The sequence below is a fragment of the Electrona antarctica genome, assembly GCF_951216825.1.
Source record: "Electrona antarctica genome assembly, contig: scaffold_177, whole genome shotgun sequence".
In the NCBI taxonomy this organism is placed as follows: Eukaryota; Metazoa; Chordata; class Actinopteri; order Myctophiformes; family Myctophidae; genus Electrona; species Electrona antarctica.
In genome coordinates this window covers 83,984-102,500 of record NW_027638285.1, presented here as the reverse complement: position 1 = coordinate 102,500, position 18,517 = coordinate 83,984, and the positions used below count along the sequence as shown (strand labels likewise).

The following is an 18,517-nucleotide window of genomic DNA, read 5'->3' as shown; positions in this document are numbered from 1 at the left end:
TATAGGATCATAGAATGCAGAGAGACAGTAAACTATAGGATCATAGAATGCAGAGACAGTGTAGCGTCTCAGTAAACACACACACACACACACACAAGCTACAGCTAGCTAACACACTTGTAGCTGCTACAACTACTTGCAACACACACAGGTTGCAAAAGCCAATGATTGCATTAGCTACAGCTAGCTAACACACTTGTAGCTACTACCACACACACACACACACACACACACACACACACACACACACACACACACACACACACACACACACACACACACACACACACCCCCCCACACCCTACCAGGAGCAAAGATTTAGCCAGATCAGTGTAGTGTCTCAGTAAACTATAGGATCATAGAATGCAGAGAGACAGTAAACTATAGGATCATAGAATGCAGAGAGACAGTAAACTATAGGATCATAGAATGCAGAGAGACAGTTTAGCGTCTCAGTAAACTATAGGATCATAGAATGCCGAGACAGTGTAGTGTCTCAGTAAACACACACACAGCCCCCCCCCCCACCCTACCAGGAGCAAAGATTTAGCCAGATCAGTGTAGTGTCTCAGTAAACTATAGGATCATAGAATGCAGAGAGACAGTAAACTATAGGATCATAGAATGCAGAGAGACAGTGTAGCGTCTCAGTAAACAAACACACACAGCCCCCCCCCCCCCCCGTACCAGGAGCAAAGATTTAGCCAGATCAGTGTAGTGTAAACTAGAGGATCATAGAATGCAGAGAAACAGTAAACTATATGATCATAGAATGCAGAGAGACAGTAAACTATAGGATCATAGAATGCAGAGAGACAGTTTAGCGTCTCAGTAAAGTATAGGATCATAGAATGCAGAGAGACAGTGTAGCGTCTCAGTAAACTATAGAATCATAGAATGCAGAGACAGTGTAGTGTCTCAGTAAACTATAGGATCATAGAATGCAGAGAGACAGTGTAGCGTCTCAGTAAACTATAGGATCATAGAATGCAGAGACAGTGTAGTGTCTCAGTAAACTATAGGATCATAGCATGCAGAGAGACAGTAAACTATAGGATCATAGAATGCAGAGACAGTGATGACATTGGACCTTTACAGGGTCCAATGTCATCAAATGGTGGTCCGTGGCTCAAATGGGTCTGAGAGGCTAAATGTCATCAAATGGTGGTCCGTGGCTCAAATGGGTCTGAGAGGCTAAATGTCATCAAATGCTAACTAACACACACACACACACACACACACACACACACACACACACACACACACACACACACACACACACACACACACACACACACACACACACACACACACACACACACACACACACACACACACACACACACACACACACACAGCTAGCTAACACACTTGTAGCTGCTACAACTACTAGCAACACAGACAGGTTGCAAAATGATTGCATTAGCTACAGCTAGCTAACACACTTGTAGCTACTACCACACACACACACACACACACACACACACACACACACACACACGCACGCACGCACGCACACGTGCGCGCGCGCGCACGCACACACACACACACACACACACACACACACACACACACACACACACACACACACACACACACACACACACACACACAGAGAGAGAGGCCCTAGCTTAGCTTGTAGGCTAACGTTTGTTTACATCCAAATAACTACATAAACACAGAAAAAAACACGATGCAAGTATTACTTACCTACTTGTATGAGTTTATCACACAAGTATAGTTGATGTAGTGGTTGTGAAAGAGTTGTAGAGTTGAGTTGTGACAAAATATCTGCTAGGCTTTTCTGTTGCTCCAAGTCCTCCAAGTAAACTTCAAAGACAAAGGAAAATGGGCGCGGTGCTTTAAGTTTCAAGGAGTTGTTGCCAGATACTGTGAAATAAATAAGCAACCAGTGTCCAGGTCAATAACAAGCGAAATAGCCTGACATAGCCTGATATGTATTAACAGTTTGCAGAATCACAGTACATTTCAAGCACAACTCAATACAAAGACTGTTAACTGTGAGTGGGCGACCCAATAAAGCATTACACTTGTTTACCATGTTCAAATCATCAAAACATTTAGAGACATACAAATAGACACTTCTATAGCCTATAGCCAAACAGAACCGGAATTCATCATAAATGAGGTAAAACAGGGGAAATAAATGCTAAATCATTTACAAACCACACATTCTATCCCCAGGTTAAAATGTAAACAGGCTAAATGATGATGGTTGATGCCTCATTCACTGTAGACAATGCAGAGATTAAAGGTGTTAATGGTTGCTGGCATTGGACATCATCACATTATGCATGAACTGAGACCATTTCACACCTCAGCAGAACTACAGAAACCTTTGTGAAATGTAAGGGATATTTTTGTTAAAATAGCTCTAGTAATCACTGCTATATTGCAGGGTTCTCTCTCCTTTTAGGATGGAATGTGTAACCCACATGTAGCCTACATTTATTTCTGTTTACCAGAGAGATTGGGCAGACTCCTGGTAAAGAACAAAGACTGCATGTTTAAAGGGATGTTTCACTTTCAAACATGTTTGGGGGGTTTTTAACATCTACTCAGTAATCTGTAATCTACTCAGTAATCTAATCTGTAACATGGCAGAAGACAGTTGCCTACATTGGGTCTAACTGGCTATATCCTACTGTTCTTTCCTAGTCATGTATCTGGAAACTATTAACTCAGTGAATGAGGAGTAGTACTAAAAATATGTTTGTTCAAATTGTATGTTATAAGTTTACTTGCAATTCATCTATACATGGAAACATTTGTTTCATCGCCATCCAATTAATCTAGTATCAGCATGCTTATATACATGTAATGCGTTTAAACAGTTTAGCCTTAAACAATTATTGTTTAAATCAGGTATCAGGTATCAGGCATCAGGTATTATAATATAAGGAGGAAGAACGTTTTCCAAAAAGTGTACAGTAGGCCTACTTGTTAAAATCATGCTTTTATGTGGACATGTGGAATCGTAAATATAGTCCATAAGCCATATCTGCAATATTCTGTCAATAATTACACTATACATTTTGGTACTGCTAAGGAGATTTTGTGTGGAGACACATTGACTGGTCAGAATAGCTTGGTCTCTGAGAGCAATCCCTTCAGAGGTTCCCATGCAGACTACCTGCAGGGGGTAGCCTTTGAGGCTTGGTGAGGTGTTGGAGACACTTAGTATTCTATTGTCCTCCAGGAACCTTCAAGATGTTTGTGAGAGACCACTTGGCTATCTCTCTGCAATATGTTGATCTGTATGTAAATCTTAACCACACCCAGAGTTCAACTGTTGTTTTGTGAAAAGTATATAGGCCTATCTTGTCATTTTGTCATGTAAAAGTTACTAGTCTTAGCTGGCTGCGGTCAGTCATGGAGCTCCTGAGCTCTTGCTCAGGGCCCACGGCGAAGCTCTCTGTCTTTGGTCTGGAATAAAATGGTCAACATGGATCTTCAGTTCACTCTCTCTGCCTGCGTTTCTTCGATCTGATCTGAGGTTTTTGACTACTACAGTTTGCTTTGTGTCTAGAGAGTTCATGTTTCTCTAGTTTAGTGAGTTTACTGGGTCAGTTGTGTGCGAAAATACACGACAGACACACAAAACATTACAGTGCAGAAGAGAAATAAAGAGACAGAACAGTCTTTCATTGTGATTTTTTTAAGTTGCAATGTAAGTTCAATTTGACAGTCTTCATAAATAGTAGCCACACTGTGAAGGCCTTCACATCTTTTACGATTGATTTTAACTGCTAAACCTACATTCCCAGCATCAAGGAATCCAATAGTTATGAAGATGATATTTTTCAACATTAACCCTTTAGATGCATGACTGGGTCAAAAATGACCTGGCGTGGTTAATCAGATGACTATGTAAATTTGTTGGATTTGTTTTTAAAAGATGTGCATAACTATACATTTTAGGAAAGGGTATTGGCTAAGGAAATCAGAAAATCAATGTTTTTGCATTTGCCCAGTTGTGTATGTGGCGGCCATATTGGAATCTTAATCATCCAAACATTGTTTGTTTGTCATGTTTATTTCAAATATGCCAATAAAAAATAATAATAACAGTAACATTTCTTGCATTTCCTAATCACAAAGAAAAACAATTTAAATAAATAAATTCAAATATAGTGAGTGAGTGAGTGAGTGAGTGAGTGAGTGAGCGAGTGAGTGAGACTTTAAGTATGTGTTAAGGGTTAGGCTTTGTAACTCTGAGAATATGACACATGGAACCAAATGGACCCTTACAGCTCTGTAACTCTGAGAATATGACACATGGAATCAAATGGACCCTTACAGGTCTGTAACTCTGAGAATACGACACATGGAACCAAATGGACCCTTACAGCTCTGTAACTCTGAGAGTATGTAACCAAATGGACCTTTACAGTGCTGTAACTCTGAGAGTATATGTAACCAAATGGACCGTTACAGGGTCCAATGTCATCAAATGGTGGTCCGTGGCTCAAATGGGTCTGAGAGGCTAAATGTCATCAAATGGTGGTCCGTGGCTCAAATGGGTCTGAGAGGCTAAATGTCATCAAATGGTGGTCCGTGGCTCAAATGGGTCTGAGAGGCTAAATGTCATCTGGTGGTCCGTGGCTCAAATGGGTCTGAGAGGCTAAATGTCATCAAATGGTGGTCCGTGGCTCAAATCGGTCTGAGAGGCTGAATGTCATCTGGTGGTCCGTGGCTCAAATGGGTCTGAGAGGCTAAATGTCATCAAATGTTGGTGGCAATGTATGTAATGGAATGCAATGTATGTACTGTATGTAATGTTGGTGGCAACGTAATGTGCAATAAACTTAGACAAAATACCCCATTGAAAGTCAACCAAATGGACCCTTACAGGGTCTGAGAGGCTAAATGTCATCAAATGGTGGTCCGTGGCTCAAATGCTGCACAGACTTGGCGAGCTGCAGGCACCCAGTCAAATTTCCTGAAATTTGTTTCTAGTTCTGGGTGCCTGCCATGCAATGGCAGAAACACAGGTTGAAATCTAAAACGCATACTTAACTAGAAACAAATTTCAGGAAATTTGACTGGGTGCCTGCAGCTCGCCAAGTCTGTGCAGCATTTGAGCCACGGACCACCATTTGATGACATTTAGCCTCTCAGACCCTGTAAGGGTCCATTTGGTTGACTTTCAATGGGGTATTTTGTCTAAGTTTATTGCACATTACGTTGCCACCAACATTCTAATACTAACATGCTAATGCTAACATGTTAATGCTAACATGCTAACATGCTAAAATTCTAATGCTAACATGCTAATGCTAACATGCTAATATGCTAATGCTAACATGCTAACATGCTAATGCTAACATGCTAACATGCTAATGCTAACATGCTAATGCTAACATGCTAATGCTAACATGCTAACATGCTAATGCTAACATGCTAATGCTAACATGCTAAACATGCTATTGCTAACATGCTAACATGCTAATGCTAACATGCTAATGCTAACATGCTAATGCTAACATGCTAATGCTAACATGCTAACATGCTAATGCTAACATGCTAATGCTAACATGCTAAACATGCTATTGCTAACATGCTAACATGCTAATGCTAACATGCTAATGCTAACATGCTAATGCTAACATGCTAATGCTAACATGCTAACATGCTAATGCTAACATGCTAACATGCTAACATGCTCATGCTAACATGCTAACATGCTAATGCTAACATGCTAACATGCTAATGCTAACATGCTAATGCTAACATGCTAACATGCTAATGTTAGCATGTTAATGCTAACATGCTAACATGCTAATGTTAACATGCTAATGCTAACATGCTAACATGCTAATGCTAACATGCTAATATGCTAATATGCTAATATGCTTATGCTAACATGCTAATGCTAACATGCTAACATGCTCATGCTAACATGCTAACATGCTAATGCTAACATGCTAATATGCTAACATGCTAATGCTAACATGCTAATATGCTAATGCTAACATGCTAACATGCTAATGCTAACATGCTAATGCTAACATGCTAACATGCTAATGCTAACATGCTAACATGCTAATGCTAACATGCTAACATGCTAACATGCTAATGCTAACATGCTAACATGCTAATGCTAACATGCTAATGCTAACATGCTAATGCTAACATGCTAACATGCTAACATGCTAACATGCTAATGCTAACATGCTAACATGCTAATGCTAACATGCTAACATGCTAACATGCTAATGCTAACATGCTAATATGCTAACATGCTAATGCTAACATGCTAATATGCTAATGCTAACATGCTAAGGCTAACATGCTAACATGCTAATGCTAACATGCTAACATGCTAACATGCTAATGCTAACATGCTAATGCTAACATGCTAATGCTAACATGCTAACATGCTAATGCTAACATGCTAACATGCTAACATGCTAACATGCTAATGCTAACATGCTAAAGCTAACATGCTAACATGCTAACATGCTAATGCTAACATGCTAATGCTAACATGCTAATGCTAACATGCTAACATGCTAATGCTAACATGCTAATATGCTAATGCTAACATGATAATGCTAACATGCTAACATGCTAATGCTAACATGCTAACATGCTAATATGCTAATGCTAACATGCTAACATGCTAACGCTAACATGCTAATGCTAACATGCTAAGGGGTCCATTTGGTTTCGCTCAGGGGGGCGGCCCGATTCTGGCGAGCCGCCCCGCGTCCGAAACGGTTGAGAAATGACAGAGTTACGTGTTTCCCCGAATTTCTCTATTGACTTTCAATGTGTGTGTGCGTGCACATGTGTGCATGTGCGTGCATGTGCATGTGTGCGCGCGTGTGTGAGAGTTGGTCAGGTGACCTTGAATCATTAACAAAGTATCATTTTCACCTGGGCTAGTCTATGCAAATGCAAACAGTATTGCAAGTTAAAAGCCCACTGACTCTCTATGAGAGAACGTATGTCCGAACAAATTGCTCTATCGCAAAAAGTAAAAGTCGAATGCGATTTTTGTTTTCCCCGTGAGTGACCCGAGGCATTGAGGTACGCCGTGTGCGATCGTAGTATTGGTACGATAAAAAACGTGGTTATAAGTGCGAGTTAAGAATTGTGCTTGTGATGAAAAAATTGCTGACTCATTCAGGCATTTAACATGGAGTTTATGACACATTATGATGGTACACCTGTCGCTTTCAGGGCTGTAGTTCACGTACTGTATGTATCTGTGCTATGGTTTTGACATTGGGTGAAAGAGGACGAGTGTGGCTACAAAATTACCGAAACCCATGCGTGTAAAGTGAATATTTTGGCCGTGAGGACGATTTGTTCGGAGAATTTCGGTATAGTCTTCACATTGGCTTCTCACTCTGATCCGCTCTCTCTCTGGGCGTGCGACACTCTGAGTCGAGAATATTGCTCAGACCACACACACTTTGAACTGCGATAGCGGGCAAACCGTGCAACGTATTCGAATTCCGTCTGAACCACCACAAAGTCGATGGCCTCGTGTGCTGTTTGACGTTTAAATCGTGTTTCTACGTAACAGTATGCCAGAGCAATGTGGCTCCAAAGTAACGTGTCGTTTTCTGTTTTTCCACGCGTTTCCCCATCGACTTTGAATGGGGCATTTTTCGCGTCGTTTATTGCGAATTACGTGGGCACGGTAACACGAATCGGAAAGAAAAGCACAAGCACACCATTCCCGGCCGAGCCGCACGTTTTGATGTATATATTGCGGGGCTTTGGCAAACCGTGCGGCCGGCCGTAGACGTCGAAGTTTCGCGTATTGATTATAATAATTATTCTGGGTGCCTGCCATGCAATGGCAGAAACACAGGTTGAAATCTAAAACGCATACTTAACTAGAAACAAATTTCAGGAAATTTGACTGGGTGCCTGCAGCTCGCCAAGTCTGTGCAGCATTTGAGCCACGGACCACCATTTGATGACATTTAGCCTCTCAGACCCTGTAAGGGTCCATTTGGTTGACTTTCAATGGGGTATTTTGTCTAAGTTTATTGCACATTACGTTGCCACCAACATTCTAATGCTAACATGCTAATACTAACATGCTAATGCTAACATGCTAATGCTAACATGCTAAAATGCTAATGCTAACATGCTAATATGCTAATGCTAACATGCTAATATGCTAATGCTAACATGCTAATGCTAACATGCTAATGCTAACATGCTAACATGCTAATGCTAACATGCTAATGCTAACATGCTAATGCTAACATGCTAGTGCTAACATGCTAATGCTAACATGCTAATGCTAACATGCTAACATGCTAATGCTAACATGCTAATGCTAACATGCTAAAGCTAACATGCTAACATGCTAATGCTAACATGCTAACATGCTAACATGCTAACATGCTAATGCTAACATGCTAACATGCTAACATGCTAATGCTAACATGGTAACATGCTAACATGCTAATGCTAACATGCTAACATGCTAACATGCTAATGCTAACATGCTAACATGCTAATGCTAACATGCTAATGCTAACATGCTAATGCTAACATGCTAATGCTAACATGCTAACATGCTAATGCTAACATGCTAAAGCTAACATGCTAACATGCTAATGCTAACATGCTAATGCTAACATGCTAACATGCTAATGCTAAAATGCTAACATGCTAATGCTAACATGCTAACATGCTAATATGCTAATGCTAACATGCTAACATGCTAATGCTAACATGCTAACATGCTAATGCTAACATGCTAACATGCTAATGCTAACATGCTAATGCTAACATGCTAACATGCTAACATGCTAACATACTAATGCTAACATGCTAAAGCTAACATGCTAACATGCTAATGCTAACATGCTAACATGCTAATGCTAACATGCTAACATGCTAATGCTAACATGCTAACATGCTAACATGCTAATGCTAACATGCTAACATGCTAACATGCTTATGCTAACATGGTAACATGCTAACATGCTAATGCTAATGCTAACATGCTAACATGCTAATGCTAACATGCTAACATGCTAACATGCTAATGCTAACATGCTAATGCTAACATGCTAATGCTAACATGCTAACATGCTAATGCTAACATGCTAACATGCTAATGCTAACATGCTAACATGCTAATGCTAACATGCTAACATGCTAATGCTAAAATGCTAACATGCTAATGCTAACATGCTAACATGCTAACATGCTAATATGCTAATGCTAACATGCTAACATGCTAATGCTAACATGCTAATGCTAACATGCTAACATGCTAATATGCTAATGCTAACATGCTAACGCTAACATGCTAACATGCTAACATGCTAATATGCTAATGCTAACATGCTAACATGCTAATGCTAACATGCTAATGCTAACATGCTAACATGCTAATATGCTAATGCTAACATGCTAACGCTAACATGCTAATGCTAACATGCTAAGGGGTCCATTTGGTTTCGCTCAGGGGGGCGGCCCGGTTCTGGCGAGCCGCCCCGCATCCGAAACGGTTGAGAAATGACAGAGTTACGTGTTTCCCCGAATTTCTCTATTGACTTTCAATGTGTGTGTGCGTGCACATGTGTGCATGTGCGTGCATGTGCATGTGTGCGCGCGTGTGCGAGAGTTGGTCAGGTGACCTTGAATCATTAACAAAGTATCATTTTCACCTGGGCTAGTCTATGCAATGCAAACAGTATTGAAAGGTAAAGCACACTGACTCTCTATGAGAGATCGTATGTCCGAACAAATTGCTCTATCGCAAAAAGTAAAAGTCGAATGCGATTTTTGTTTTCCCCGTGAGTGACCCGAGGCATTGAGGTACGCCGTGTGCGATCGTGGTATTGGTACGATAAAAAACGTGGTTATAAGTGCGAGTTAAGAATTGTGCTTGTGATGAAAAAATTGCTGACTCATTCAGGCATTTAACATGGAGTTTATGACACATTATGATGGTACACCTGTCGCTTTCAGGGCTGTAGTTCACGTACTGTATGTATCTGTGCTATGGTTTTGACATTGGGTGAAAGAGGACGAGTGTGGCTACAAAATTACCGAAACCCATGCGTGTAAAGTGAATATTTTGGCCGTGAGGACGATTTGTTCGGAGAATTTCGGTATAGTCTTCACATTGGCTTCTCACTCTGATCCGCTCTCTCTCTGGGCGTGCGACACTCTGAGTCGAGAATATTGCTCAGACCACACACACTTTGAACTGCGATAGCGGGCAAACCGTGCAACGTATTCGAATTCCGTCTGAACCACCACAAAGTCGATGGCCTCGTGTGCTGTTTGACGTTTAAATCGTGTTTCTACGTAACAGTATGCCAGAGCAATGTGGCTCCAAAGTAACGTGTCGTTTTCTGTTTTTCCACGCGTTTCCCCATCGACTTTGAATGGGGCATTTTTCGCGTCGTTTATTGCGAATTACGTGGGCACGGTAACACGAATCGGAAAGAAAAGCACAAGCACACCATTCCCGGCCGAGCCGCACGTTTTGATGTATATATTGCGGGGCTTTGGCAAACCGTGCGGCCGGCCGTAGACGTCGAAGTTTCGCGTATTGATTATAATAATTATTAAGTATGCGTTTTAGATTTCAACCTGTGTTTCTGCCATTGCATGGCAGGCACCCAGAACTAGAAACAAATTTCAGGAAATTTGACTGGGTGCCTGCAGCTTGATTATAATAATTATTCTGGGTGCCTGCCATGCAATGGCAGAAACACAGGTTGAAATCTAAAACGCATACTTAATCGTAATAATTATAATTATCAATACGCGAAACTTCGACGTCTACGGCCGGCCGCACGGTTTGCCAAAGCCCCGCAATATATACATCAAAACGTGCGGCTCGGCCGGGAATGGTGTGCTTGTGCTTTTCTTTCCGATTCGTGTTACCGTGCCCACGTAATTCGCAATAAACGACGCGAAAAATGCCCCATTCAAAGTCGATGGGGAAACGCGTGGAAAAACAGAAAACGACACGTTACTTTGGAGCCACATTGCTCTGGCATACTGTTACGTAGAAACACGATTTAAACGTCAAACAGCACACGAGGCCATCGACTTTGTGGTGGTTCAGACGGAATTCGAATACGTTGCACGGTTTGCCCGCTATCGCAGTTCAAAGTGTGTGTGGTCTGAGCAATATTCTCGACTCAGAGTGTCGCACGCCCAGAGAGAGAGCGGATCAGAGTGAGAAGCCAATGTGAAGACTATACCGAAATTCTCCGAACAAATCGTCCTCACGGCCAAAATATTCACTTTACACGCATGGGTTTCGGTAATTTTGTAGCCACACTCGTCCTCTTTCACCCAATGTCAAAACCATAGCACAGATACATACAGTACGTGAACTACAGCCCTGAAAGCGACAGGTGTACCATCATAATGTGTCATAAACTCCATGTTAAATGCCTGAATGAGTCAGCAATTTTTTCATCACAAGCACAATTCTTAACTCGCACTTATAACCACGTTTTTTATCGTACCAATACCACGATCGCACACGGCGTACCTCAATGCCTCGGGTCACTCACGGGGAAAACAAAAATCGCATTCGACTTTTACTTTTTGCGATAGAGCAATTTGTTCGGACATACGATCTCTCATAGAGAGTCAGTGTGCTTTACCTTTCAATACTGTTTGCATTGCATAGACTAGCCCAGGTGAAAATGATACTTTGTTAATGATTCAAGGTCACCTGACCAACTCTCGCACACACGCACATGCACACATGTGCACGCACACACACACATTGAAAGTCAATAGAGAAATTCGGGGAAACACGTAACTCTGTCATTTCTCAACCGTTTCGGACGCGGGGCGGCTCGCCAGAATCGGGCCGCCCCCCTGAGCGAAACCAAATGGACCCCTTAGCATGTTAGCATTAGCATGTTAGCATTAGCATGTTAGCGTTAACATGTTAGCATGTTAGCATTAGCATATTATCATGTTAGCATTAGCATGTTAGCATGTTAGCATGTTAGCATTAGCATGTTAGCATTAGCATGTTAGCATATTAGCATGTTAGCATTAGCATGTTAGCATTAGCATTTTAGCATGTTAGCATTAACATGTTAACATGTTAGCATTAGCATGTTAGCATTAGCATGTTAGCATTAGCATGTTAGCATTAGCATGTTAGCATGTTAGCATTAACATGTTAGCATTAGCATGTTAGCATTAGCATGTTAGCATGTTAGCATTAGCATGTTAGCATTAGCATGTTACCATGTTAGCATGTTAGCATTTTAGCATGTTATCATGTTAGCATTAGCATGTTAGCATTAGCATGTTAGCATTAGCATGTTAGCATGTTAGCATTAGCATGTTAGCATTAGCATGTTAGCATGTTAGCATTAGCATGTTAGCATTAGCATGTTAGCATTAGCATGTTAGCATATTAGCATTAGCATGTTAGCATTAGCATTTTAGCATGTTAGCATTAGCATATTAGCATTAGCATGTTAGCATTAGCATGTTAGCATGTTAGCATTAGCATGTTAGCATTAGCATGTTAGCATTAGCATGTTAGCATTAGCATGTTAGCATGTTAGCATGTTAGCATTAGCATGTTAGCATTAGCATGTTAGCATGTTAGCATTAGCATGTTAGCATTAGCATGTTAGCATGTTAGCATTAGCATGTTAGCATTAGCATGTTAGCATTAGCATGTTAGCATTAGCATGTTAGCATTAGCATGTTAGCATTAGCATGTTAGCATATTAGCATTAGCATGTTAGCATTAGCATGTTAGCATTAGCATGTTAGCATTAGCATGTTAGCATTAGCATGTTAGCATATTAGCATTAGCATGTTAGCATTAGCATGTTAGCATATTAGCATTAGCATGTTAGCATTAGCATGTTAGCATTAGCATGTTAACATTAGCATATTAGCATTAGCATGTTAGCATTAGCATGTTAGCATGAGCATGTTAGCATGTTAGCATTAGCATGTTAGCATTAGCATGTTAGCATGCTAGCATTAGCATATTAGCATTAGCATGTTAGCATTAGCATGTTAGCATATTAGCATTAGCATGTTAGCATTAGCATGTTAGCATTAGCATGTTAGCATTAGCATGTTAGCATGTTAGCATTAGCATGTTAGCATATTAGCATTAGCATGTTAGCATTAGCATGTTAGCATTAGCATGTTAACATTAGCATATTAGCATTAGCATGTTAGCATTAGCATGTTAGCATTAGCATGTTAGCATGTTAGCATTAGCATGTTAGCATTAGCATGTTGGCATTAGCATTAGCATGTTGGCATTAGCATTTTAGCATGTTAGCATTAGCATATTAGCATTAGCATGTTAGCATTAGCATGTTAGCATTAGCATGTTAGCATATTAGCATTAGCATGTTAGCATTAGCATGTTAGCATTAGCATGTTAGCATTAGCATGTTAGCATTAGCATGTTAGCATATTAGCATTAGCATGTTAGCATTAGCATGTTAGCATATTAGCATTAGCATGTTAGCATTAGCATGTTAGCATTAGCATGTTAACATTAGCATATTAGCATTAGCATGTTAGCATTAACATGTTAGCATTAGCATGTTAGCATTAGCATGTTAGCATGTTAGCATTAGCATGTTAGCATTAGCATGTTACCATGTTAGCATGTTAGCATTTTAGCATGTTATCATGTTAGCATTAGCATGTTAGCATTAGCATGTTAGCATTAGCATGTTAGCATGTTAGCATTAGCATGTTAGCATTAGCATGTTAGCATGTTAGCATTAGCATGTTAGCATTAGCATGTTAGCATTAGCATGTTAGCATATTAGCATTAGCATGTTAGCATTAGCATTTTAGCATGTTAGCATTAGCATATTAGCATTAGCATGTTAGCATTAGCATGTTAGCATGTTAGCATTAGCATGTTAGCATTAGCATGTTAGCATTAGCATGTTAGCATTAGCATGTTAGCATGTTAGCATGTTAGCATTAGCATGTTAGCATTAGCATGTTAGCATGTTAGCATTAGCATGTTAGCATTAGCATGTTAGCATGTTAGCATTAGCATGTTAGCATTAGCATGTTAGCATTAGCATGTTAGCATTAGCATGTTAGCATTAGCATGTTAGCATTAGCATGTTAGCATATTAGCATTAGCATGTTAGCATTAGCATGTTAGCATTAGCATGTTAGCATTAGCATGTTAGCATTAGCATGTTAGCATATTAGCATTAGCATGTTAGCATTAGCATGTTAGCATATTAGCATTAGCATGTTAGCATTAGCATGTTAGCATTAGCATGTTAACATTAGCATATTAGCATTAGCATGTTAGCATTAGCATGTTAGCATGAGCATGTTAGCATTAGCATGTTAGCATTAGCATGTTAGCATGCTAGCATTAGCATATTAGCATTAGCATGTTAGCATTAGCATGTTAGCATATTAGCATTAGCATGTTAGCATTAGCATGTTAGCATTAGCATGTTAGCATTAGCATGTTAGCATTAGCATGTTAGCATATTAGCATTAGCATGTTAGCATTAGCATGTTAGCATTAGCATGTTAACATTAGCATATTAGCATTAGCATGTTAGCATTAGCATGTTAGCATTAGCATGTTAGCATGTTAGCATTAGCATGTTAGCATTAGCATGTTGGCATTAGCATTAGCATGTTGGCATTAGCATTTTAGCATGTTAGCATTAGCATATTAGCATTAGCATGTTAGCATTAGCATGTTAGCATTAGCATGTTAGCATTAGCATGTTAGCATTAGCATGTTAGCATGTTAGCATGTTAGCATTAGCATGTTAGCATTAGCATGTTAGCATTAGCATGTTAGCATATTAGCATTAGCATGTTAGCATTAGCATGTTAGCATTAGCATGTTAACATTAGCATATTAGCATGTTAGCATTAGCATGTTAGCATTAGCATGTTAGCATGTTAGCATTAGCATGTTAGCATTAGCATGTTAGCATTAGCATGTTAGCATGCTAGCATTAGCATATTAGCATTAGCATGTTAGCATTAGCATGTTAGCATTAGCATGTTAGCATAAGCATGTTAGCATGTTAGCATTAGCATGTTAGCATGAGCATGTTAGCATGTTAGCATTAGCATGTTAGCATTAGCATGTTAGCATGCTAGCATTAGCATATTAGCATTAGCATGTTAGCATTAGCATGTTAGCATATTAGCATTAGCATGTTAGCATTAGCATGTTAGCATTAGCATGTTAGCATTAGCATGTTAGCATGTTAGCATTAGCATGTTAGCATATTAGCATTAGCATGTTAGCATTAGCATGTTAGCATTAGCATGTTAACATTAGCATATTAGCATTAGCATGTTAGCATTAGCATGTTAGCATTAGCATGTTAGCATGTTAGCATTAGCATGTTAGCATTAGCATGTTGGCATTAGCATTAGCATGTTGGCATTAGCATTTTAGCATGTTAGCATTAGCATATTAGCATTAGCATGTTAGCATTAGCATGTTAGCATTAGCATGTTAGCATATTAGCATTAGCATGTTAGCATTAGCATGTTAGCATTAGCATGTTAGCATTAGCATGTTAGCATTAGCATGTTAGCATATTAGCATTAGCATGTTAGCATTAGCATGTTAGCATATTAGCATTAGCATGTTAGCATTAGCATGTTAGCATTAGCATGTTAACATTAGCATATTAGCATTAGCATGTTAGCATTAACATGTTAGCATTAGCATGTTAGCATTAGCATGTTAGCATGTTAGCATTAGCATGTTAGCATTAGCATGTTACCATGTTAGCATGTTAGCATTTTAGCATGTTATCATGTTAGCATTAGCATGTTAGCATTAGCATGTTAGCATTAGCATGTTAGCATGTTAGCATTAGCATGTTAGCATTAGCATGTTAGCATGTTAGCATTAGCATGTTAGCATTAGCATGTTAGCATTAGCATGTTAGCATATTAGCATTAGCATGTTAGCATTAGCATTTTAGCATGTTAGCATTAGCATATTAGCATTAGCATGTTAGCATTAGCATGTTAGCATGTTAGCATTAGCATGTTAGCATTAGCATGTTAGCATTAGCATGTTAGCATTAGCATGTTAGCATGTTAGCATGTTAGCATTAGCATGTTAGCATTAGCATGTTAGCATGTTAGCATTAGCATGTTAGCATTAGCATGTTAGCATGTTAGCATTAGCATGTTAGCATTAGCATGTTAGCATTAGCATGTTAGCATTAGCATGTTAGCATTAGCATGTTAGCATTAGCATGTTAGCATATTAGCATTAGCATGTTAGCATTAGCATGTTAGCATTAGCATGTTAGCATTAGCATGTTAGCATTAGCATGTTAGCATTAGCATGTTAGCATATTAGCATTAGCATGTTAGCATTAGCATGTTAGCATATTAGCATTAGCATGTTAGCATTAGCATGTTAGCATTAGCATGTTAACATTAGCATATTAGCATTAGCATGTTAGCATTAGCATGTTAGCATGAGCATGTTAGCATTAGCATGTTAGCATTAGCATGTTAGCATGCTAGCATTAGCATATTAGCATTAGCATGTTAGCATTAGCATGTTAGCATATTAGCATTAGCATGTTAGCATTAGCATGTTAGCATTAGCATGTTAGCATTAGCATGTTAGCATTAGCATGTTAGCATATTAGCATTAGCATGTTAGCATTAGCATGTTAGCATTAGCATGTTAACATTAGCATATTAGCATTAGCATGTTAGCATTAGCATGTTAGCATTAGCATGTTAGCATGTTAGCATTAGCATGTTAGCATTAGCATGTTGGCATTAGCATTAGCATGTTGGCATTAGCATTTTAGCATGTTAGCATTAGCATATTAGCATTAGCATGTTAGCATTAGCATGTTAGCATTAGCATGTTAGCATTAGCATGTTAGCATTAGCATGTTAGCATGTTAGCATGTTAGCATTAGCATGTTAGCATTAGCATGTTAGCATTAGCATGTTAGCATATTAGCATTAGCATGTTAGCATTAGCATGTTAGCATTAGCATGTTAACATTAGCATATTAGCATGTTAGCATTAGCATGTTAGCATTAGCATGTTAGCATGTTAGCATTAGCATGTTAGCATTAGCATGTTAGCATTAGCATGTTAGCATGCTAGCATTAGCATATTAGCATTAGCATGTTAGCATTAGCATGTTAGCATTAGCATGTTAGCATAAGCATGTTAGCATGTTAGCATTAGCATGTTAGCATTAGCATGTTAGCATTAGCATGTTAGCATGTTAGCATTAGCATGTTAGCATTAGCATGTTGGCATTAGCATTAGCATGTTGGCATTAGCATTTTAGCATGTTAGCATTAGCATATTAGCATTAGCATGTTAGCATTAGCATGTTAGCGTTAGCATGTTAGCATTAGCATGTTAGCATTAGCATGTTAGCATTAGCATGTTAGCATGCTAGCATTAGCATGCTAGCATTAGCATTAGCATGCTAGCATTAGCATTAGCATGCTAGCATGTTAGCATGTTAGCATGAGCATGTTAGCATGTTAGCATTAGCATGTTGGCATGACAAGTGTTTGGTTGGTTGGTTGGTTGGTTGGTTGCATTTGGAGTTTGTTGTTGCATGTGGGGGTCCCCGGAACATCTAGGCACACAGGAACACCCCCAGCCTGGTTCCTGTCACAACGAGAAGATGAAGTTAACATCATAATACAGCAGCAACACCAAACCTTGGGCTATCCACATAGCGTGCTGACTGGGTAAAAAAACAAATGTCAGCTAAATGTAGACCGTAATTAGCCTTAGAACCTTTAAGTGAGCTGGAAATTGAACCATCTTGTATTTCTGCTTAAAGGCCTGTCTTGGTTTAAAGCCCACTCACCACGACAAGGTGCAGGCCGAGAGTGGGGGACACATGAGGGTGGGGGAGACAGGGGACAAACATGACAGGGGGGGTTCACGGGACAAACACAGCGACAAACACAAGACAAACACAGGTGGGAGAAACACGGTGAGGACACGGAACAAACACAAAAAACAGAGGTATGGGACAAACACACAGGGTTAAACATTAAAAACATGGAACAAACAGAGGGGAGACACAGATATTGGTCAAACACAGGGGAAACAGAAAAACACACGGAACAAACACAGAGGTGAGACAGAGACACAAGACAAACAGAACAAACAGGGAGGGGGGACCAACAAACGGAACATAGACGGAGGGAAGACACAGAGACACGGGACAAATACTGAGGGAAGACAGATACACAAGACAAAGACGGTACACAAGCAGGGGGACACAAGAGACAAACAGGGGGAGTAACAGGACAAGCATGGGGGGACATTGGTGGGAGACACAAGACAAACCGGGGGAGAGGGGGCATGGGACGAACACAGGACAAACACAGGGAAGTGGGAATGGTGCAAACATGGAGGTGGGAATGGTCACAGGACAAACATGGCGGGAGACACAGGACAGATCCAAGGGGGGGGGGGGGGGGGGAGGGGGACACCATCCAAGGCGAGGAACTGATGGAG

At 39.9% G+C, this 18,517-nt stretch overlaps 1 protein-coding gene across 1 annotated transcript in view; it reads right to left on the bottom strand.

The window, feature by feature from the left end:
• Nucleotides 1–3,353: 3,353 nt before the first annotated feature.
• Nucleotides 3,354–18,517, bottom strand: part of LOC306918223 (uncharacterized protein) — a gene marked incomplete at its 3' end in the record, with an annotated part of 32,766 nt that continues 17,602 nt past the window's right edge. The window contains exons 18-19 of the mRNA XM_079531096.1: nt 18,157–18,228; nt 3,354–3,447 (exon numbers count right to left, since the gene is read on the bottom strand). Of these exons, the coding sequence (XP_079387222.1) occupies nt 3,354–3,447; nt 18,157–18,228 (166 nt within the window). The remainder of the gene's footprint in view (nt 3,448–18,156; nt 18,229–18,517) is intronic.